Source organism: Eublepharis macularius, chromosome 11, assembly GCF_028583425.1.
Source record: "Eublepharis macularius isolate TG4126 chromosome 11, MPM_Emac_v1.0, whole genome shotgun sequence".
Classification (NCBI taxonomy): Eukaryota; Metazoa; Chordata; class Lepidosauria; order Squamata; family Eublepharidae; genus Eublepharis; species Eublepharis macularius.
This window is the reverse complement of record NC_072800.1, coordinates 45,620,409-45,643,292: the sequence shown is the minus strand read 5'-3', so window position 1 is coordinate 45,643,292 and position 22,884 is coordinate 45,620,409. Positions and strand designations below refer to the sequence as shown.

General features: G+C 41.2%; 1 protein-coding gene across 8 annotated transcripts in view; it reads right to left on the bottom strand.

Moving 5' to 3' along the window:
• The window catches only part of TBC1D5 (TBC1 domain family member 5), a 452,638-nt gene that overhangs the window by 30,467 nt on the left and 399,287 nt on the right, over positions 1–22,884 (bottom strand). For 7 of the 8 annotated variants that reach the window (XM_054991058.1, XM_054991057.1, XM_054991064.1 and 4 more), the window contains 2 exons: positions 19,688–19,777; positions 8,912–9,075 (listed from right to left, as the gene is read on the bottom strand). In XM_054991058.1, coding sequence (XP_054847033.1) covers positions 8,912–9,075; positions 19,688–19,777 — 254 coding nt within the window. The remainder of the gene's footprint in view (positions 1–8,911; positions 9,076–19,687; positions 19,778–22,884) is intronic. The other variant, XM_054991065.1, reaches the window with a different exon arrangement.

The following is a 22,884-nucleotide window of genomic DNA, read 5'->3' as shown; positions in this document are numbered from 1 at the left end:
TGTATATGTTTTTATTGTATTTTAAATGTTATTTTAATGTTTTTAATATCTGTTGTTTGTCACCTTGGGGGAACCTACCTGGATGGAAAGGCAGCATATAAATATTTTAAATAAATAACAATAAATATATTAGAGATGCCTAATGTAGCACCTGCCAACATCTTTTCTGGCACCCACCAAGTGTTTTTAGAAATTGGGCAGGGCAAGATGCAGCTTTTGTCCAGCAGGCCTTCTGACTGGCCATTGGAGATCTTATTGTCTGTACAGACTTTTAAAAAATTATGGTTTGGCAGCAGCTGACACTACAGTTGGGTAATGGAAAATAAGCTGTGAGCATGCAAGAAAATAATTTATAACCATATGTTCATTTTAAATGGCATCCTGTTAAACAGAGCTTTTGTCTGAAATGTTGAAGAGTTGCTATTAGAGCCCGGGCATTTTGTAGTTGGCTCTGCCTTCTGAAGCAGACATTTTGTGGTTTTGCCATGCACCCTGTGTCAGAATTCCAAAGGTGCCCACGTACTCAAAATGATTAGGGATCCCTGATCTATACAGTAAGACAGGGGGATGTGAATAATCTGAGGCTGGCAGTAATAGCTTCCTAGGTGGGGCAGGCTGCAATTTTTTGGCCCAAACAAGATGCACACAAAGAGAGTTGGATCATATTGAAACTCATGAAGCTCAATGAACTTCTTGCATCTCCTTATGCTAGTCTTTTACAGCTTAAGACGTGTAGCCCCTAAGAGAATATCAAATCCTGGTGGTGTGGGCTTTCCAAATTGTTCCCACCATTCAAGATTTCTTGTGGGCCCCCAGCTTGTTGCTAAAATGGCTGCCCCTCTGCCAATCACAAAAGCAGCAAAACCAGGCTATAATCAGACAAGGTAGGAATCTCTACATACTTGGGGGACTCCAGAAATATGCAAAAATACATGAATTTCTAAATTAACCTAAAGAAAAATAAACACTCACTGCATATTTTCTAGGAGCACAAAATATTGAGAGTACCTGAGAATCTATAAAAGGGGGAAAAAGAGAGGGAGCCAGGGAAATAGTTAATATCTGGAAATACCAGATTTGGGGACAGGATGGGATTCTCAAATTGCTCTCTTACTCCTGGAATTTCTCAGGGGTACCCCAGCTTGTACAAATATTCATACTAGCCTAGCATTGTAAGGATTTCACAGAATGAAATCTTTGACATTAATGTTTCAAACTGGTAATATATATGATTTGTTCCAAAATGATATGGATGATTTTTGTTGCATATGAGATAAATAAACCAAAACCTGCGGCAATAATACATTAACTGCACAAACAAAACAGAGTTGTGGAAGTATATTTCCTATTAAGGTATCTGAAAAATAGTGTTCTCATATTAGTTTAATTTAGCACTGTTACAGCATGCCAAAATGGAAGGGTATAGAAAGTACTAGCCATGCACAAAATGCAGGCCGTGTGCACCTTCTTATTATTCATGTCAATTACAGCACAAAATTATTACAAGCTGCCAAATGCATGGTATACTGGTGACTGCACAAAGTTCATTTTTCCTCTTGCGTCATTCACACAAGCTTTTTATGGACAATCATAGAACATCTAACATTTCCATTCTATAATATTCAGTTTCTGTATTTTGGGGTCTCCACCACTAAAAAACTTACACACAAAGCTTACCATGTTAATTTTCTATTGATGTTTAAGGAATCTTTCTTTACATTTTCTGTACTAGCAGCAGGCTTCCTCATACGACAAGCACTTCTTATTGCAGTACATAATGGATTAAAAAAATCCTCACAATAATTACTATAGTAACACCCTCCTTATCCAAAATAGGCATTTCATTGTGTATATCTTCCTGTACCAAAATTTATAGGAACTGGTGTGTGGGTGTGTGTGTGTGTGTGTGAGACAGAGAGAGAGAGGAAGTGTACAATTTTATTTTAATTACTAAGTATTTCAGACAAAATGCCTCCCTGTCCAATTTTGGCTATCTTCATGGATTTCTCCTCACTTACTTCTATTAGCTTCTAGAACGATTCATCATCTGTTCGCCAATGTTTTCTGCCTATCTAAGCATACATGTGGTGTTTGTCCATTACAAAGACTTTTGAATAGTGGTGCTTGCAAAGCCACTATATGATGTTGGAGTAATGGAAGAGAAAATGGAGTTATATGTGACTTACATGCAACAGACTGTCCCCATTTAACTGACATGGGATACCACTTGATGTATTTTGACACAAATCTCAAAAGTAGATTAAAATTGCATGCTAGCCATTTATTTCTGTAGACTACATGTCGGCCAAAGGCTAGAAACACTGTCAGAAAGACTACACGAGCTATGTTAAATGAAATTGGCACTGTGTAGTAAGGATTCACAGATGGGGGGGGGCTCAGTGGTAGAACATCTGCTTTGCAAGCAGAAGGTCCCAGGTTCAAGGCCAAGAGACACCAATTAAAAAGGACAAGGTAGGAGGTGAGGTGAAAAACCTATACCGCAGGGCCTGGAGCACACAATACTAACCCTGACAGACCAATGGTCTGACCCAATATTTGGCAGCTTCTTATGTTCAGATGAAACCAAGCCCCTTCACTACTACAAAATCTGATATTACTCACATACATATAAGTCCAATTTTAGATGTTTTATTATCAGTTGAGGTATTATTTCTTTTAAAAACACACATCTGTTGTCATGTAGGAATGGGCTGTACACTTACAACTGGGTTTCTTGAGAGCTATGATTACTATGATCACAATTTAGGAAATAATGCTTAAGTATAGTAATTATGTGTAGATAAATGTTTACAAATAAAAACACTGATGTTAAGATGTTTGTAAAAATGTTTGCTTATGAGGAAGAGTTAGAAACTTGAAATTGTAGGGCTGCAAGCAGGATTAATTTTCACCAAGGCATTCCATGACATGCGATTAGTTAACTTTTTTTAAAATGTTCAATTTATGGAAAACTATAACCTGCTTCGTCACTTGCTTTACTGCAATTAGCCTTTTGTTTATAAATTTATTATGTAAGTTAAATTATCTATCCTGCCATACATCCTCTTTATCTCTCGCTCTAGTCTCAGATGCTATGGTTTGCATCTACATCAGTACATACTTGAAAACTTGCATTTCTCCTCTCCTATCCATTCTATCAGTTTCACTCCATACATCTTGCATTGAAGTGTTTGTTGTTGTGTTCAAGCACTCTCAATTTGGTTTAACACTCTGAGACTCTGGTCGCATATTAGTCTTCTCCTCATGACCCATGTGAGGGAATGTGTTATCATTCTACTCTGTATCTAGAATCCTTCAAGCTCCATAGCTTCCATCTTTATATCAACATTGCTTGTCACACTCCTTTCAGTTAGGAATGCATGCACTGGGGAAGAAGAGTGAGATTTCTATCGTTTCCTTCATTGCATGAAATCCTTGTTCAAATTCTGTGGTTATCCTTACACAAGCTGAGCCCTGACTGGCATCATCAGGCAAGAAACCATTAGAGAAGGTATCCTACAAGTAATACTAATTGCATAACAAAAAGTACTTTCATCCCAATACTTGGTCATAATATTTTGGCTCTGATTTAGGTTAATTCAGTTATGTACAGTATTAATAATTATTGGCCATCTTGCAATCGGGTATTAGGTGAATAGATCTTATTAATATTTCAGGCATGATCCAATCACCTTCTTCATCCTCTTCAGTCCCACCTGCTTATGCTACTTAGTGCACTGCTCAATATGTAGGAATTTCCTCTGACAGATTAGCGTCTTACTCAGAGTGGTGAACATAGTCAGTGTTGTTATTAACCCCACAACACCTGGGGAACTGGGGCAGAGAGAAGTGGTTTACCCTGGGATTCAAACCAGCAGAGTGCTGATTTATAGCCTGACCATTTGACCACTATGCTCCAACAGTTCCTTTGTTTATTACTCATAAAACTTCTCTGACGGCTTGATTAGAATTCCTAACCATTTTATTTCAATGTAACTCAGAGATCTTACAGATTACTCTTCAATAGAGATGGGCACGAACTGGGAAAAAAACAAACTGTGTGGTTTGTGGTTCATCACATTTCACGAACCACGAACCATGAACTTTCATGAACATGCCCTGGTTCTCGAACCGGTTCGTTTGGTTCATGAAAACGTCACATCCAGGTCAGCAAATCATCATTTCCGGGTCAGCATAAGGTCACTTCCAGGCCCACAGAAGGCCACTTCTGGGTCAGCAGGAAGTCCATCCCCTGTTGCCTAGGAAACCGATTGATAAACCAAACGAACCAGCTTAAAGTTTGTGGTGGTTTGTCAGAAATGGGCTCTGACGAACCACCAGTTCATGAACCATGAACCGGCCTGGTTTGTGCTGAACTTTGGTTCATATTTCGGTTCGTGCCCATTTCTACTTCTTCAACTATTATTCACATCTAATACCTATGGGCTATATCACTTAGTTCATGTTTTATATTTTTATGGTGAGTATACACTCTAGGAAATCTAAATCTGCAACTGAGGAAGGAAGAGAAATTGTATGATCTATTTTCCCCTACCGATTTTAATGGTACCTAACAAACATTACTGGATGCAGGACTGTTGTGATTGGAAAATGTTGCAATAAATGACCTACAAAGTAATTTTTCTTTTGATTACTGTTTTATTTTATAAATATTGTAAAAAAAGAGAAGGACTATCAAGGAATTTTAGGGTAAGGGAAATGACAACCACCCAGGGTCCACTCCTGTAGCTCTCCTTCCTCCCATCACTGCTGTCTCCACCCCAACCCTCCCATTACTGCTGTTTTCTTCCCTTCCCCTCACCCCTCCCCTTTTAAAAAATGTCTGGTTGCATATGGTTGCTAAGCAACCCCATAATCCTGACTGTGACCTTGCAAGACCCTGGCTAGCATTTTTTAAAGCTGTGATGTCTCTGCTGGTGCATGCATCTCTTTTGGTTTTGGGGTGGGGTTTAACATTCCTCTCCGTTTTTTAAAAAAACTTTTGAGGCTTTTCTACATCTTCCCTTTCTGTACCTGGTCCCCCTTGTGCAGATTTTTTGATCCATACTCTAAGAAGAAGTTCAGAATTACAAGTGTGATAAAGAAACTATTATATAGTAATAGTTTGTATAATAATATTTGCATTACCACTCTCCTAGTTCTTTTCAGAGTTATTTTCAATTGTGGTGAAGAAAAAACTAGATAAACCCTGATCTGGTCTTATTAAAATTAATTACTCAGAAAAAATATTAGGGGATTGTAAAGAAATCTAATTAAGCATAAGTGTCACCAACATGGCTTTCTACCCAGATTATAGTGCTGTGTCATAAGAAATAGCTCAGAGGGATGCTTTGGTAGAGATAAGGATTTTATGCTATGCTATTAGATACTATATGCTGATGTAGATATGTGCCCCTAAGGAGTTTCCATGTTGCTTAACTTTCCATGTAAATTAGTTATGAGTTGTTTCAGTAAGATTTCATCTCTATCCTCAACTTTATGCTTATTTTAAAATTTTCTGCTACTGTACCCTATTGTATCTGTTTTACTGAATGTCCTAACTGATTTTCATTATTGCATTTGCTCGGTGAATGTCCTAACTGTTGACTGTATTGTATTGCACTTGCACTGTGTAATCTATCTTGGATATCAATGAGAAATGTGGACGATAACTAATTAACTAAATAAATAGCTATCTTACTTTTTAATATATAGTTATTTAAAGGATATTATGGATCATATCCAAATAAAAGTGGGAGCACCAGTTAGCTCATAGCTTTTGGTTATAGCTTTTGGTCAGTTAGCTTTTGGTTATAAAATTATATATGGGGTAGAGAAAGGGGCAGAGATAACTTTTTCTCCTTCTCCCACAACACTAGAACTCAGGCACACCCAATGAAGTTGTTGGGAAATAGGTTCAGGACAGACAAAAGGAAATACGTTACTCAATGAGTAATTAATCTGTGGAATTTACTGCCACTGGATGTAGTGATGGGCACAAGCATAAATGGCTTTAAAGAGGTTAAGACAGATTCATAGAGGAAAGGCCCATCAACGTCTACTAGCCGTGGTGAATAAAAGGAACATCCATCTACAGAGGAAGCAAACTTCTAAATGCTAGTGTTAAGAGGCAGCACCAGGGGAAGGTCTTGGCCTGCATGCTCCGTTTGGTTGGTGTAGTAGTACATGTGGAAGACTATTGTGAACTTGAGGAGTCAGGTTTGATGTGCCACAGTGCCTCCATCTTGTGCCCAGATTGCTCTTCAGGCCATTAGAGATGATCATCGTTTTGGCAACATGTTTTTCCCTTGAAAATGTTTTTCACTTTAATATTTATCTGATCTAATCACAGTGTCCTGTTACTGCATTTGGTAGTGGGTGGTTGATGAGTTAACCTTATGCATCTGATATGGGTTTTTTAGAGAGGATTGTAGCACTCTTCATATTGGACTCCTGCAACTTACTGCTTATCAGTTGGCTTTGAATACATCATGGCTTTGAATACATCATGCCTTTCCAAAGTCAGTTAGCTTCATGGCCTTTCCAAGGCCATGTAGCTTCTGTATAAGTCTCAGAGAACCCATCCACTGAAGAACCTCTGATCATGCTGAACTGCAGAAGCAGCGCTGTACAACTGATCCAAATCAGGGGTCTGCCTGTTGTTGTTTCTTGAGGTTCCCAACAGCAGTATACGGATGTAAGCATTCTGTGTTCTGTACTTGTTCCTTTCTATAAATTGCCAAAGGGATTTAATAAAGCTGTTTTCCTTCAAGACGTGTGTTTCTTGTCCTTAAATCCAAAAGCACCATTGACCCTTGACAACAAAGTCAACTCCTGTGCAAAACAGTATGCTGGTCTAGGTGAACCACTGGTCATATCCAGCAGGCTCTACTTGTATTCTCATGGTGGGAAAATTGCTTAAATGCATTTGTTTGAATCCTGCTGAAAATCACGTTCTCACTTTTCTCTTCCTACTACCACCCCTGAAATGCTGTTATTGGGAGATGAAGGACCCCCAGAAACATAATAAAGGGGAAATTGGAGGTCTGCAGTGGGATTGGTTGATCAGTAAAAATTGCCCGCTTCCTCACATAAATATTAGGTGGGATCTAGCCCATTTTAAGAGTTGAGACTCGAAATGTATTATTTTCTACTGGTGTATTTCTGTAACTTACAATCAGGGCTTTTCAAGACTCTAGATATTGTCTTTGAGCAGTTAAGACAGTAGGCAGCGGTGTCATATACATGCTTCTCTCTACACTTCAATTTTCAATGTTCTCTCTCTACCTAGCCTCAGTTTACATATATCTTTTGCTAAACCAGAATGAAAGAAGCCAAAATATGCTTCACAACTCACTTTTAAAGACTTGGTTTCAACTTATAAATTGTTCAGTCAGAAACCAAATATGAGAAATCAAAGATGGATTAGTTCTATTTTTAAAACACAGCAAAATGCCTAATAAAGAAATTCATCTTAACCAAGAAGGAGAATGGAAACTTAATTAAACTTAATGAAGGACTATGAATTCTTTAATATAATTCGCCCAACTAGGAATTTTGGTAATGACAGAAAGTTATTAGACTAAGATACTTTCCAGCAAGAATGCCTCACTGAATAAAAGAGATTTATTTCCAAGCAGACAGGATTGCTCACCAAGAGCAAGTCTACAGTCCCTAAGCAGGTCTAGTCAGAATCCTATTCAGGCCTATTTAATGGGGTTTACTCCTAGGAAAGTGTTCTTAGGGTTTCCCTGTATTTGTTGCTTGAAAATGACTCATCTCATTACTGCTGCTGTATCACCTGATTTGATGCTGTGCAGCACAGTGGTGACAAACCAGAGGATCGCTGCATTGTTCAAGGGACATGTTGTCCATTTGCTCCAGTGATGGCAGCCTGCCTCGCATTGTACCCTGGGGCGGCAGAAACCATTTGTGCTGCAGAGCTGGCTCAGCTCTTCAGTGCCAGGTCTGCAGCACAAATGGCTCCTGCTGCTATTTTGGGACTTGGAAAGGGCTATTTTAGGACAGGGAGGAGATAGCAACGGCAGAAGCACAGTCACACTTAACGATAGGCAGGACGGCCTTGCCCTCTGCTGCCAGTGCCATACTGCACTGGCAAAAAGCTGCAGTAAGAAGAAACAGGAGGGGGGAGGGGTCACACATGAGTCACAGCTTTGCAGATTCTGCCCTGCTTGCCTTGTATAGGATGCTGGTGTGTGGTTCCACACAAACTCTTCTTAAATCACAGCAAAGAAAGCAGAAGAGAGGATTGCCAATATGTGAAGGCAGTAGAGTGAACCCACTGGATAGTGAAGAATCAAAATCAGGTCCAGCTTTGAAGAAGATAAGAGGGAGCAAGGTGTGTTCCCATTTAAGCAAACAAGTGTGGTGTAATGGTTGGAATGTCACTTTACATCTGGGGAGATCCAGGCTCAAATTTCCACTCATCATGAACTCACTGGGTGATCTGAGGCCTGTCCTTCTCGCTCAGACTAACCGAGCTCTTTGAGTGGGTGTGTGAATAAAAAAAAAGGAGGGGCAAACCGCGTATGTTGCCTCAAGCTCTTTGTAGGAGGAATGCCGTAAAAATGTACTAAATAAAAATGAAACCAGGAGCATCCAGAGGCTTCCAATGCCATAGTTACACCCTTCAAAATCCCCTGAAGCTAATGGGGTTAAAAAGAGTATAAATCTCCTTAAGGTGGCCCTGCTAATCAGTTAAGAACTGCAAGGAGCTGGAGAACAGAGGAAAGAACCATTATCAAATGTTTTGAACACATTTTTTCTGTGCTGATGCTCCACCAAGCAACATGAACCAGTGTAAGTAATGCAAGTACTTAAATGTAAAAACAGAGCACAGCAAATGTGAGATGAGAGATAAATATAGAGCTGACAGGTGGTAGATACTTACTGACTCCTTTTTGCTCATACTTCTACTGTGAGAGCGAGAATGGGAAATAGTACTGAAAAAGGACTCTTTCTTGGTTGCCGACAAAGGTGGAGACCCTGTGTATTCCCGTCCTCCAGACAAACTTTCAATGCTTGGAGAAGAGCTGACATTTTTTGAACCCTGCCCTGTAAAGCAAACAGAGAACATAAATGATCAATGGAAAACACTGCCACCAAAGTGCTCTTTATCTGAAGTGTCACTCAGTGTCTTTCACAAACAGATCAATACAGAGTTAAATTTTATGACATCAAAGCACATCTGTCCACATATATAGGGAGATCTGAAGTACTCTTGTGGGACAGATAGACCCACACAGAGCCAGGTCTCTCCATCCAAAAGCCTCCAAAGCAAACACAAAATGCATTTATAAAGATTCTGCATTGTGAAAACTCTGGGCTCAATAATTTTAAAAAATCAACTTGTTTTATTCTATGACAAAGAGGAGTCAGGTTGGGTAGACTAGGAATATTGAGGCAAGGAATGAAAGAGTGACAGATGAAGAGGTAAAGAGAGAGTGTATGTATGTGGGGGTGTTTGAGTGCGTGCACACAAGAGGGAAGAGGGAGGGAGAATGGTCTTAATTTTGGAACCATTAGCAGGCATTTACTGCTCAGTCTCTGGTGTTAAGACTTTAAAAACAACCTGAAATCTACAGAAATTCGAAGGTAGTACCACACAGAACACAACAAGTTAATGCATAAACCAGAGCTTCAGCATTTCTTGAGCATGTAATCTAATCAAGTCAACTGAGTACCATGTGAGAAAGACAGTAATGTAATAATATCTCAACACTGCTTAGATGGTACAGAGACATTTTTACGAGCAGAGCCATAAACTGCTGCTCAGCCCTGAACCCATGTGGTAGCCTGAGTAGCCCACTATATCTCAGCTACAGCAGTTTTCCCTGTCCCCCCCCCAGCAATAAAATATTATAATCCATGTGTTTCAGAAGTGTTGTAAGGACTGCCAATACATGATACTGGCTAAGATGAAAGCCCTCTGGGGTTTTGCACACACATAACATTTCATTTAAACTGAGCTGTCATCTGTTGAAAGTAGATATGCATCCTTAGTTAGCACAACAGGAAGTATAGCTTAGGTGAGTTTGGCACTAGTAGGTAATTAAGTATGCATGGATTTGGGCAGGGGGGGTACAGTTTACATCTCAGAGCCAAGCTACAAGTGACACCTGACACAGGTTGGACACTTGTCAGCTTCCCTCAAGTTTTGATGGGAAATGTAGGTATCCTGGTTTTACAGCTTGGCTCTCCATTACAGCTGCAAGACCAGGATGCCTACATTTCCCATCAAAACTTGAGGGAAGCTGACAAGTGTCCAACATGTGTCAGGCATCACTTGTAGCTTGGCTCTCAGTTAAAACAAGACATAGTGCTAGTGCATAATCCCATGAGTGTTTTTGTTCAACAGTGTCAAGTTCAAACCAAGCCTCAGCTAGCGAATGTGACATGTTTTCAGCATTTAGCAAAACCATTATATAGTACTGCTGCAAAATACTCCCACAAAAAGCCCTCATGAGAACAGGAGAGGACAGGTAAAAATATACCTTTGCACCTGACATTCATTACAAACAGCCACCATACCATTTGATTTGTTTGTACTGTTTATGGTTTGCTTTTCACAAAGACTCAGTTGATCATGTACACAGCCTAAGATGTCATCTAGCCTTCATACATAATGAATTCAATTAGATTTAAAATAAATTGTTGCAGATGACCATCTGCTGCTGACTGAGTATGCAACTGGGCAAATAACTGAGTTTTTCCAGGCAGAAGGAAAGGCAGCAGATTCTTAGTTTGACAAGAAAGGGGTAGTAGTGGGGAGGAACTATTCCCTGCTTACCCCCAACCAGAAGGGAAGGAATGCCTGGCCTGGCTGGATTGGCAGAAGTGGCAACAGCACCAATTACATCCCTCCAACTCTGGAGGCAGCGGGCAGAAGAATCCGGCAGAGAAATGCTGAAAGTGTGGAAGGGCAGAAGAGAAGGACAGACAAGAATGCTTGATGATAGAATCAGGCCATAAAAACAAGAGGGTTGTGGCATAGTTTATTGCTAGAGTCCTCGATCTCGTTGAGTTGCTGGGGTTTTGAGAATGGGAAGTTGGTGCAAGATGGCTATGGTGTGTTGGAGCCAGTAACCAAATGGAGGCTGCAAATCCAGAAGAGGAGAATAGACTATCTGGATCAGGAGATCAGAGTTGCTCCTGCCACACACATACTTCTTCCCACAGACAAAAGACTTGACTGAATTTAAATGGACATAAGAGCAGATATAATCCCTACAGGAATAAGGTTAAGGAACTGCCTTTCTACCTCACCAATGTCAAAAAAATTCCAAATCCCCACTCAACCATGATAATTATTGGGTAACTTGAGCCACTAAACTCTCTCACTCTATCATGGACAGCCACTGGGGTATCATATATAATATACAGGGGTGGCCAAACTGTGGCTTGGGAGCCACATGTGGCTCTTCTAGACATATCATGTGGTTCCCGGAGGTCTCTGAGCATCACCGTGCCTTTACAGTTTATTTTAGCAGGGAAGGAGGGGGAAGTAGGCAAGCTTGCAAGCTATCCCCACAGAGGTTGTCGGGAGAAAAGAGAGAGTGGGAAAGGAGAACCCACCCCTTCCAGTGATGTCACTTTCATGGCACTCCCCCAAACCCACCTCTTCCTCTAAAGTTATTTCAATGTTTACTGTCTTATGGCTCTCAAACATCTGAGGTTTATTCTATGTGGCTCTTATATTAAGCAAGTTTGGCCACCTCTGTTATATATGATACCCCATAAATTGTTGGACTAGGGCTGGGTAGGTCCAGGCTTAGCCTATCATCTCACAACTTTGTGAGGATAAAATGGAAGGGAGACTCATGTAAGCTGCCTTGAGTTTCTTAGAGAACGGAAAAATAAGGATATGAGAGACAGGTTTACTTTACAGGTAGGTTATTGTTAGGATAAAATGATTTGGAAAAGGAACACCTGTAACTGGTGCTTTTTGAATGGCAGTATGCCCAGTCACAGCAATACATTTTGTGTTTGTGCGGACCATCATTCAGAACCTTCTATAGCACCATGCTCCACCCAACTTGAGAAAACAATACTAATGTGCATGCCTTGATAAATGTGGTACACTTTCCTGCTTAGCTATTCTCTCATCCGGTAGAACAAGCAGGTAGAAAACCAGTTGAGGAGTAGAAAGGCACAATTTGTGACTGTTCAGATGACCATCCGAATAATGCCATTTACAGAAAAGCAGCCTGTTCTTTCTCATAGGACACCAGCAAGTTAATCTTCTTGGATGAGGAGTCATGAGATTGCTGACCCTCTCTGGAGGTGGCCTCTGGCCTGGATCTCACATCAAGGGAATAGCGTTTCACAAATACAGATGGTTTGGACCAGATCCTTTCATAGGTGTCTTCAGAGTTGGATCTCATATCATTTAGTCATTCATTTCATGACATGACTTTGTTTCAATGTGTGTGAAGGTCTGAATGAAGCAAACAATGTTTGCTGGCTCATCTCCTTGAGGTTATAGGTACAAAAAAGTTTACCTTGAGAGCAAAGGGATGAAGGTCACAGGCAGCTAGCAGTTTGAAGGGACATTTTATCAGGTGTAAGAGATTGAGCTAAAGGCTCCAGGCTGGAGTAAGAAAGAAGGCTGATGGACTTGTTTCGTCACAGGCTGAGAAGAGAGATCAACCTTGGATATTGGGTCAAGATTGCCAGCAGGCAGACTAGGAGAGAGGAGAGGCTGTCTGAATCTAGGGGCAGCAAATATTCCAAGACCAAAAACCAAGAAAAGTTTAATGACGCTCAGTCATGGGATCAAACAAATGAAGAGAAAGGCTTCCATTTAGTGAAAAAAAGAACATGGTTTCCTAAAGTTCAAAATAAGCTCTTGGAAGTGGGGTGACAGTTCTTAAATGGAGATCTGCCAGGCTGTGCGGCTGAGCATAGCAGATGTCAGGTCACGCATAGCAGATGTTGGGTGTAGCTGTGAAACAGAAAATCCTTGACTGGGTGGAAATGTAGTAAAATTCTTCAGTCTTGATAGAGTGGCTTAGAGATCTATGCCTAACGGGGCTACCATGGGGAGATCAGGATGCAATATATGTTGTCATATCACCTTGTTTAGTATTTGAGTATTAGATATATAGGGAGACAACATGTAGGGGCCCTTGTGTTTCAAATGCTCATGGTGGCATTGCAGATTGGGAGTGCTGACAGGAAGAGTTGTAGTTAGAGGCATATTATCTGAAAGGGAAGAACACTGCTCATCTGAAAGGGAAGAACACTGCTCATATGATGAGCAAGAGAATCATTGTTGTCTTGGGGCATATTGCTGTTGTCTCTCTTTATGCAATCAGGTGGTGTTACAAGTAAGCCACAGCTCTTGTATTGTCATTTTCACTGTTAAATAACTTTTCACCATCAAGCAGGAGGCTTTTGATTCTGTCTCTAGCCTACAAGGTTAAACTTGTGGAATTATACCTGTATCCTAGAGAATGAGGAGGAGCGAGTTCTGGAGCCATCAGTGCCTCTGGTGAGGATGCTGTCATCAGTGGTGTAGATAAAGAACATAACAGCACATGGTATCAGAGCTGTGGCAGTGGAACTATGACTTTAGGGAGCTAGGCTGTGGTCACTGGGGGTGCATGAAGCTAGCCAAGGTGGTGAAAGGCTGTATGCAGCAAGCCGCATGGATGAAAAGGGATTCCCAAATGATTGCTGCAGTGGTTGGAAGGAAACCAACTATTTTTATAAATGATTTGGATAAAGGAATAGAGAGAATGCTTAGTAAATTTGCAGATGATAGTAAATTGGGAGGGGTAGCAAATACAGTTAAAGACAGAGTCAGTATACAGGATGATCTTGACAGGCTGGAAAACTGGGCTAAAACAAACAAAATGAATTTCAACAGAGATAAATGCAAAGTTCTGCATGTAGGCAGGAAAAATCAAATGCATAATTATAGGATGAAGGAGAGTTGTCTTGGCAGTAGTATGTGAAAAAGGGATCTAGGGGTCTTAGTAGACCATACACTGAACATGAGTCAGCAGTGTGATGTGGTAGCTAAAAAGGCAAATGAGATTTGGGGCTGTATCAACAGAAGCATAGTGTCCAGATCACGCAAAGTGATGGTATCACTCTACTCTGCTCTGGTTGACTTCACCTAAAGTATTGTGTCCAATTCTTGGCACCACATTTTCAGAAGGATATAGACAAGCTGGAACATGTCCAGATGAGGGCAACAACAATGTTGAAGGGTCTGGAGACCAAGTCCTATGAGGAAAGGTTGAAGGAGCTCAGTATGTTTAGCTTGTAGAGGAGACAACTGAGAGGTGATATGATAACCATCTTCAAGTACTTGAAGGGCTGTCAAGGTAAGACCAGAACCAACAGGTTGAAATTAAATCAAAAGAGTTTTTGGCTAAACATTAGGAAGAATATTCTGACAGTTAGAGCAGTCCCTCAATACTGCTCTAATTGAGGTGGTGGGCTCTCCTTTGGAGAGTCCTTTGGAGTCCCTCAGTGCTACTCTAACTGGGGTGGTGGGCTCTCCTTTGGAGGTTTTTTAGCAGAGGCTAGATGGCCATCTGACAGCAATGCTGATTCTGTGAACCTAGGCAGATGGTGAGAGGGAGGACAGGAAGGGTTAAATCAGTGCTTAGTTCTTGTGGCCTCTTCTTACATGCTCAGGGTAAGGCTGATTGCAACCTTGGGGTCAGGTAGCAATTTTCCCCAGGCCAATTTGGCTAGGGATCCTGATTAGAGATGGGCACGATCCGCATTATGATAAAAAAAAAACCCACGATAATGGTGATCGCGCAATTGTGAATTGGCGGATCGTGCTCGTCCATGGCCAATGATGCAGCAGTCGGGAGGGGCCTTGATTGGGGCTGTATCGGGGCGATTGTGCTCGGATCGGGAAGCCAGACACTCAGGCGCCAGCAATCCATTCCCCTGGCAACAGAGCCAGGGGAATGCCTGAGCTGTGTTTGCCCTCCTTCTGTTGCCCTGGAAACCCGAATGGAAGCCCAGCTTTCCTTGATCAGCAGGGCTTCCTTCCAACCATGGAGGAGCAAAGCAGTCACCAGTTGGGAGAAGACACCTAGGGAGGGAGGGGGAAGGGGGTGTTCTGTAGCCATGGGCACTCCAATCTCATCCCTGCAAACTCTGATAGGCAGCTCTGACGGCCAAACACAGACGGCCAAACACAAACACAGATGCCGCCGGCATCACCCACCGTTCCTGTATCGTTGGGAACAGCAGGGCACCCCTCTGCTTTTGCCTCCACGATCCACGGATCGGGAACAGGAGATGATCGGTGTGGATCGTTTATTTGGGATCGTTGCCGGCCCCGATCCATGATCAGCTGGATTGTTAATTTTTTTTGGATCGTGCCCACCTCTAATCCTGATGGAGTTCTGACATCTTCTGGACATGGAGTAAGGGTTACTGTGTGTGTGTGGGGGGGAGGTTTTTGGGAATTTTCTGCATTTTGCAGGACTAGATGACCCTAGAGGTACCTCCCAACTTTGTGATTCTATGAAAACTGATTGGGAACATACCCATTGAGGCATGTTTATTAGACCCTCCTCTTGAACTGGGTGTCAGGCACCAAAATATTTTTTTGATTAGCTCGAGAAAGTTCCAAATGATACTTTGTACATCCACAGAGACTATGAATAAAAATCCCACATATCCTGCCCTGAGCTCTTTGGAGGATGGATGGGATAAAGACTGATTGTTGGCTGTGCAAAGTCCATATAATTTGTAATTGTGCACACATTAATTTAACTGCAACAAAAAGCCATCATGCTGAACAAAGCCCTTCAACTGTGCATAAAACAAGAAGTGCTGACCTTTGCCAGATTTAACATCTGCTTCTCGAGAATAATTGCAAGCTTATGCAGTTGGCTATTTCTGCCTTCATTTTTTCAAACTTTATAAAACGAGGTTTGTAAGAGCTTAGCCTAAGGTTCTTGATGGTCATTTGTCAGTTTATTCCCATATGGGAATGTTTAGTTAGTATGAAGGGCAATTTGATAAAGTATCTTCAGGTCAACTGCTATGAACGGATCTATTCACAATAGTAGTTAATGAATCAGACCTTTGATAAACTCCCCACTCTTTCCAGTCTATTTTATTAATTTAAAATGTTAAAAATATAGAAAAAGTATAGAAGGGGAGAAGAGAATTTCACAGGAAGAAGCTGCTTTTTCCAATATTTTATTGGGAGTGGAAGTATACCTTGGAAACAGACCAAACAGGGGAAACAAAAATGAGGGGGGGGGGAAGAGAGACTTCAAGTTTCAATCATGAGGTCTTTGTTCCAAAAATGCTAATTTTAATCAAGTTATTTAACCTTTAGATTTCTAGGAACACCTAATCTCAGAAAAAAGGACACCTGGAAGCAGTCTCCGAGGGAAAAGAACTATAAGAAATCACCTATGGTTTTAGAAAGTGCAAACAGATATCTTGGAGATTACTTCGCAAACTAGAGTTTAGCTTTAATCTTCTACATTAATATTTCATGTTAAGGTTTTATTCTGAATGCTGATCTTAAGAATGATGAATGAATTCTGCTCATGGAATGTGGCTTTCCCTCCTTCACATCAATCTTTATATTCTCCCAAGAAGCCATTTTTGATGGTTGGGGCCCTCGAGAATGGCATAGGATACAGTGAATAGGGGGCTCCATCAGAAAGAAAGGAATAGATACTGCTTGTGTCACTGTCTTCTTTTCGTGTATGCAGGCCTTTGGAGTCAATCCATTGCAAAAAACTTTCTTCAGCATGGACTCTCCCTATTATACCACAATATTTTCTTCTTATCTAACTAAAATGATTTTTAAAAATGTATTTGGCCTCCATGTTGTTGGAAGGCTGAAAATATGATTGGATTTGAAATGTCTAGAAAACAATAATTAAAAATACAAAACAATAGTCCTATTTGAAAATTCAAAGCAAACAAAGATGTCAGGAAAGAAGGTATTTGTGCAAAGATGGTGGTGGTGATGTGGAACGGTTTGAGGTACCCAATCAGAAAATGGCACAAAATAATTCTCTACTCATGTTTCCTTTGAACATAGAATTTTCATCTAGCTATTATGGCTAATAACCACTGATGGATCTATCTTTCATGAATTTGTCTAATCCCTCTTTTAAAGGATTATAGCTTCAGGAATTTGTGCTGAGGGTAAAAATGTTACAAAAGTATTTGATTATTGGCTCAAAATTCAACATATGGATGCAACAATGTTATCTCATTTATGCATACAAGAGCAGAATGATGATAAAGATCTATTTAAGGGCTCCTGGTAATGCAAAGTTAATTCCATAATTATGAAAATTAAGCAGGTTCAATAATAGAAGGTCAGCTGGCAACTAAAAGTCTGATCAAAAGCAGATGGAAAATATTGCATCTGTATACAGATAGGGTTTCAGACAATGGGGACAAATGACTTGAAGAATATATTTTGAATTATGTTTGTGAGTTTGCAGGTCAAATGAGGCGAGGAATGCTGTCTACCATGTTCTGTTCTTTATATCCAGAGGTCTGTTTAAAATTTTTGAATCCCCTGGTTCATGAGATTACCCTGAGCCAAATTACCTGGATTCTTCCTTTGAAAATAAATCAGCGATTACAAGATTTGTTGAGTTGCTTGCCTTGTCAGGTAAGAAAACCTGTTTTAAAAGATTCAGCTGTGGAAACTGCATGATTTGTATGTAAAAAGGTTGAACATTCTGTACTTGGAGGCATATCACTATAGGATATATTTTAATATTTGTGCAAATTAGTCTTTCTACAATATTTATACTCTTAAGGCCAAAGGCCAATCGGCCTATCTATAAAATAGGTGGAAAGGCACGTTCACTCAGTATTTCCTAGAGAGGGACAGAAAGAACAGAGAGAAGGAGATGGACAGGACAGAGGGTTGGTTCACAGAAAAAATCCTCCAGATGGATGTGGCCCCCTCCCTTCCCCACACTCCAATTTGCTCCTACACTTCCTAATACTATCGTTTGCTATTATGTCCAAAATGGGCAAACTAGGCTTTGCAGCACCAATGCCTGCTAACAAGAAAGGGGAAACCACAATTTGGAGGCAAATAGTACAATTGGTGCAACTAGTTCTGCCATGTGATTTTGCTGAATGTAAAATATGGTTGCTTTCTTAACCAAGGACCAGACAAAGTTCAAAAGAACAGAGGTAGCGAATTATATATTGCTGTATTTTCACAAAATTTGGACGTATGAGTGTGTATGTTCAAAATGTTGAATAACCAATAATATCGTGTCATTTAACACTAACAGTGTGTTTAGCCTTGACAGCGAGGAAGCTATGCTGGTCTGATCAAGACTGTGAAACCTCCTTGACCAACTAAGCTAAAATTTAAGCAGAATTCCCTTACCTCTGAAGCTGTCTTTCTACCCTGTGGGACTGTAGGCAGTGCTAGAATGTTACCACTCGCATGCTAAGAGCAGGATTTACCAAGACTACATAAAAGGACTATGCTTAAATTCAGTCAGTGTGGGTAACTTCCCTGGGCCTGGTAAGACAAGCTGTGGTATTCCACAGCTCCTTTGTTCTCACATCTGCAGTAGCCAACACCACCTGTACAGCAGCTGCAGTTCCCTGGACCCTTAAAAACAACCTTAAGTTTCTGCTCACTTTCTTCTAGGCCCAAACTATACATTATGATGCTGTGCCTGGATTCCCCTGACCTGACTTTGACTCCGATAGTCACACATCAGCTCATTTCCCAAATGCCTAGGGTCCCAGCTTGGATCAGGAGGAACTATGGTGTGTGAGGGAGAAGCGGTTTCAGTGTTCCCACTGTGCCATTTCTTACCTGAAACACCTCTGGGGGCTGCTGTTTGCCCCACTGGGGGACTGTGCATGTAGCCCATCTGCACATATGGAGCCCCTTCCATGGAGACATTGCAGATCAGGAAAACAGCACCGGGGGGTGGGGGTGAATAATACCTTTCCCTCCTGCACTGTGGTCCCTCCTGATCCAGACTGGGGCCCTGCAAGCATAGGGAAAGAATTCCCTCACAGCTGACACGTGAGTGAGTCAACTTGTTAAGAATCATAACATGTAGTTTCAGCCCCAGTATCATGGACTTGGACCACACACCCCTCAAAGAGAAGATAACTAGAAGTACATTGAAAAACTGAGCCACTTGGACAAGAATAGAAATGCAAACAAAATCTTTTGGCTCTGTACAGGCAAGGAAGTGAAAACTTGATCACCTGAGGAAATATAGTTGTGTTAGAAGAGAAAGACACAACATTTGCAGGAAAAGTTAATGAAAGAATGATTTGCAGAATGAAGTTTTCTGTTGAACTATTATATATATGCTGAAAAGTGCTATTATCTGTCTGTCTGTCTGTTTGTCTCATGAAGACCAGAAGTTTAAAATCTAAGATTCCTTAAAAAGTGAATGGTATGCTATCATGTATGGATAATACTGAATAATTTTTTTTTTAAATCCACAATCCAGGTGTTAAGGAAACGAGCCCAATGATCCAATCCACACTGGTTATGTCTGCTACTGGAATGAAGAGAAAGTTTTTTGTTTTTTTAAACAACAGTGCCACTCAGTGGAGAAACGATATATGGCAAACACCGAAAATAAACACAAGACAAATGAAATCAATGTGTGTTTGGGGATTCTCAATGACAATGTTACAGGCAGAAACATACCATGAGTTGCTGTTGCAACTGTGGCTTGGAGAGCACTTAGGTTCTGGACAGGAACTGACACTTGGGCATCACTGCCTGTAACTACATCTCCTAGTAAATAAAGTTAAAAAAAATACTTTATAGTAACAGAACAAGTTAAATCTTCCAGTTGCTTATAACTAAGAATGGGAAAAAGAGAGAGATGTTATTTCAGACATGTGATTTTTAAACATTAAAATAGTTAACCACTTTTGAGAACTCTGAAACAAGGAAGCCTAGAATCTTAGCATATTTTCCATACTATTTTAGGATAATAATTGCTTCCAGTTTTAGGCCATGCTCTCAAATATACATAGAATATGAGATTTTTATTTATTTTATTTCAAATTTATATTCCACCCTCCCCGCGAGTGGGCTCAGGGCGGATAACAACATATTAAAAATACAATTAAAAATTAATGTTCATTAAAAACAACACATTTAAAACAGGATGGTGGACAGCCTTTGCAGGGAGGGTTAAGATTTATACACCACTTTTTTCCTGGCCGGTGGAGGCCCAGCCTCAGCCATATGCCTGGTGGAACAACTCTGTCTTGCAGGCCCAGCGAAAAGATAGTAGGTCCTGCCGGGCCGTGATTTCAGCAGACAGAGCATTCCACTAGGTGGGAGCCAGGAGCAAAAAGGCCCTGGCTCTAGTCGAGGCTAGGCGGGCCTCCTTGGGGCCAGGGACCACCAACAGCTGTTTGGCCCCTGATTGGAGTGTCCTCTGGGGAATATATGGGGAGAGATGGTCCCGTAGATATGCTGGTCCCAGTCTGCACATGGCCTTATAGGTCAATACCAGAACCTTGAATCTGATCCGGTACTCTACTGGCAACCAATGCAGCTTGTGTAAGAATGGTGTTATTTATTCTCGTAATAACACGTGCTGCTGCATTTTGTACCAGCTGTAATCTCCGGGTCAGGTACAAGGGTAGCCCCGCATAGAGCGAGTTACAGTAACCTAGATTAGAGATGACCATTGCTTGGATCATTGTAGTTAAGTCACGGGTTGACAGGTAAGGGACAAGTTGCCTGGTCTGCCGCAGATGGAAAAAAGGGGACCTGACAACCGCTGTGACCTGTGCCTCCATTTTCAGGGAGGAATCCAAGATCACCCCCAGGCTCTTAACCCTCGGAACTGGCACTAACAGCGCCCTATCGAGGGCCAGGAGCCGGAGTCCCGAACCTAATCCCCCGGCTCAAGGACAGGACCTCCATCTTTGTCGGGTTCAGTTTCAGCCGACTCTGCTTCAACCAACCAGTCACGGCTGCAAAAGCATGTTCCAGGACATCTGGGGCTATGTTTTGGACATCTGGGGCTATGGTTAACTATGTTTTGAAATCAATGAACCACATCCTTGACAAGAAAACAACAGCAATTAATGTAATCTTAGGAGTCATGTTCATTACTTTACAGAATAGGAATTTAGATAATAATAATAATAATGGGAAAAATGTTCATGGATACTTAATTGGATTACAATTTTGTAACATTAGAGAGGGAATCTTTTGAGATCATATTGAAAATTCATTATTTAAGCTTGTTTAGTTTATACATATTCCATACAGCAGGGGTCTCCAACCTGCGGCCAGCGGGCCACATGTGGCCCCCAAGCTCTTTCTGTGCAGCCCTCCAACCTGCTTGTTTGCTGCTATCACCCTCAAGGCATTTTCTCTCAGACCCACACTATTCTTCCTGTTTCAAGAGGCACCAGTAGTGCTGTTCTTTGTGTCCCTTTCTTGCAAAAAACACAATAACAACATTGTTTCTTCCAGTCTCCATGGTTCCTTCTGCCAGCCTCCTCTTGGTCTTATCCTTCATACCAGGATTTTGGCAATTTTGGGTGCTTTGCTGGCTACCCATCCTGCTCAGCTTTTGCACTCCCCCTCTCCATGCATTACCACGTTGATGGCTATGTATGAGTATAAAGCAGCTGTGTGAAAGAGTACAGGAGATGTCTTTTGCAAAAAAGGTGGGAAAAGGACAGTAAAAGGGCTGGTATTTTTGAAAAAAAAAGATACAAAGTGTTTTGCATACTGAACTTTTCTAGAGGCGCCACCCATCAAGGCTCTTCCAAGTGGCTTCCAAGGTTACTGGTGAAGTTACTGCTGCAGGCAAAAGTATTCATCCTTCTTCAACAAGAGCTGGTTGCTCTGACTTTTGCCTTGCTTGCTTTTGCCTCTCCTCCCTCAGCCTCCCTCAGTCTTCTCATGCATCTGTGACTGCAGGAGTTGGTGAGTGGCCCCTTGCGTTGAGTGTGAAGGAGTACTCCCTTAGCAGGGAAGCTAATAGGATCCCCCTTCCCACATCTTCCTCCAGCCAAGTTCCCCTCTGCCTGGCTGCCATTTTGCTTCTCATGATTGAGAAGCTAGCCGGCAGAGATGTGTATATACACCCCGTGTACCATCTGAAGGCAACTTAATGGCATGTCTTCTGCTCCAGGTTGGGGGCTGCCCTTTCATTCGCTCTTTCTCTCTATCGGCCCTTTTTTGGAGGACCCTCAAAGTATTAGCATGTGTAGATTTAAACCTCAAAGTAGTGTGTTTATTAAGAAACAACTCTCATAGTATTCAATGTACATAGGATTGCAACTCTGCCATCTGGTAGGTCAGATTCATAATCCATTTAAAAAATTCTTCCTAGCCTGTGCATATGGCCCAATGCTCCTGAGAACTGTAGATGCAGGGGTCTCTTCTTTACCACAGTCAAAATGAAACTCCCCAGCTAATTGCAGCTAGAATGGGGTGAGTTTGATGGGAAAGGGAAGAGTTAGACCCCCTAAAACTATACTTTTCATATTTTTATTTATTCAAGGATAATATTGAAACTCTGCAACTGCTGCTGTGCTAAAAATTTGTTAAGAAGATGTCTGCAAAAGAAAGTGCTGTTTCAAAGAAACGAAAAATTGCAGATGAGCACCGTGTCTTTAATGACAAATGGACTGCTGAGTACTTTTTTGTTTTAAACAAAGATAAAACAGTTTGCCTGATGTGTCTTGGAAACTGTCTCAGTGTTAAAGGAGTACAATGTTAGAAGGCACTTTGAATCCTATCGAAAGAGCTACTCAATATATCAAGGACAGGTGCAAGTGAATAAGATAACTTCTTTTACAAATCAATGTTTTTGCAGCAAAATAGTTTTAGAAAGCACATTGAGGAGAACCTATCTATCCAGC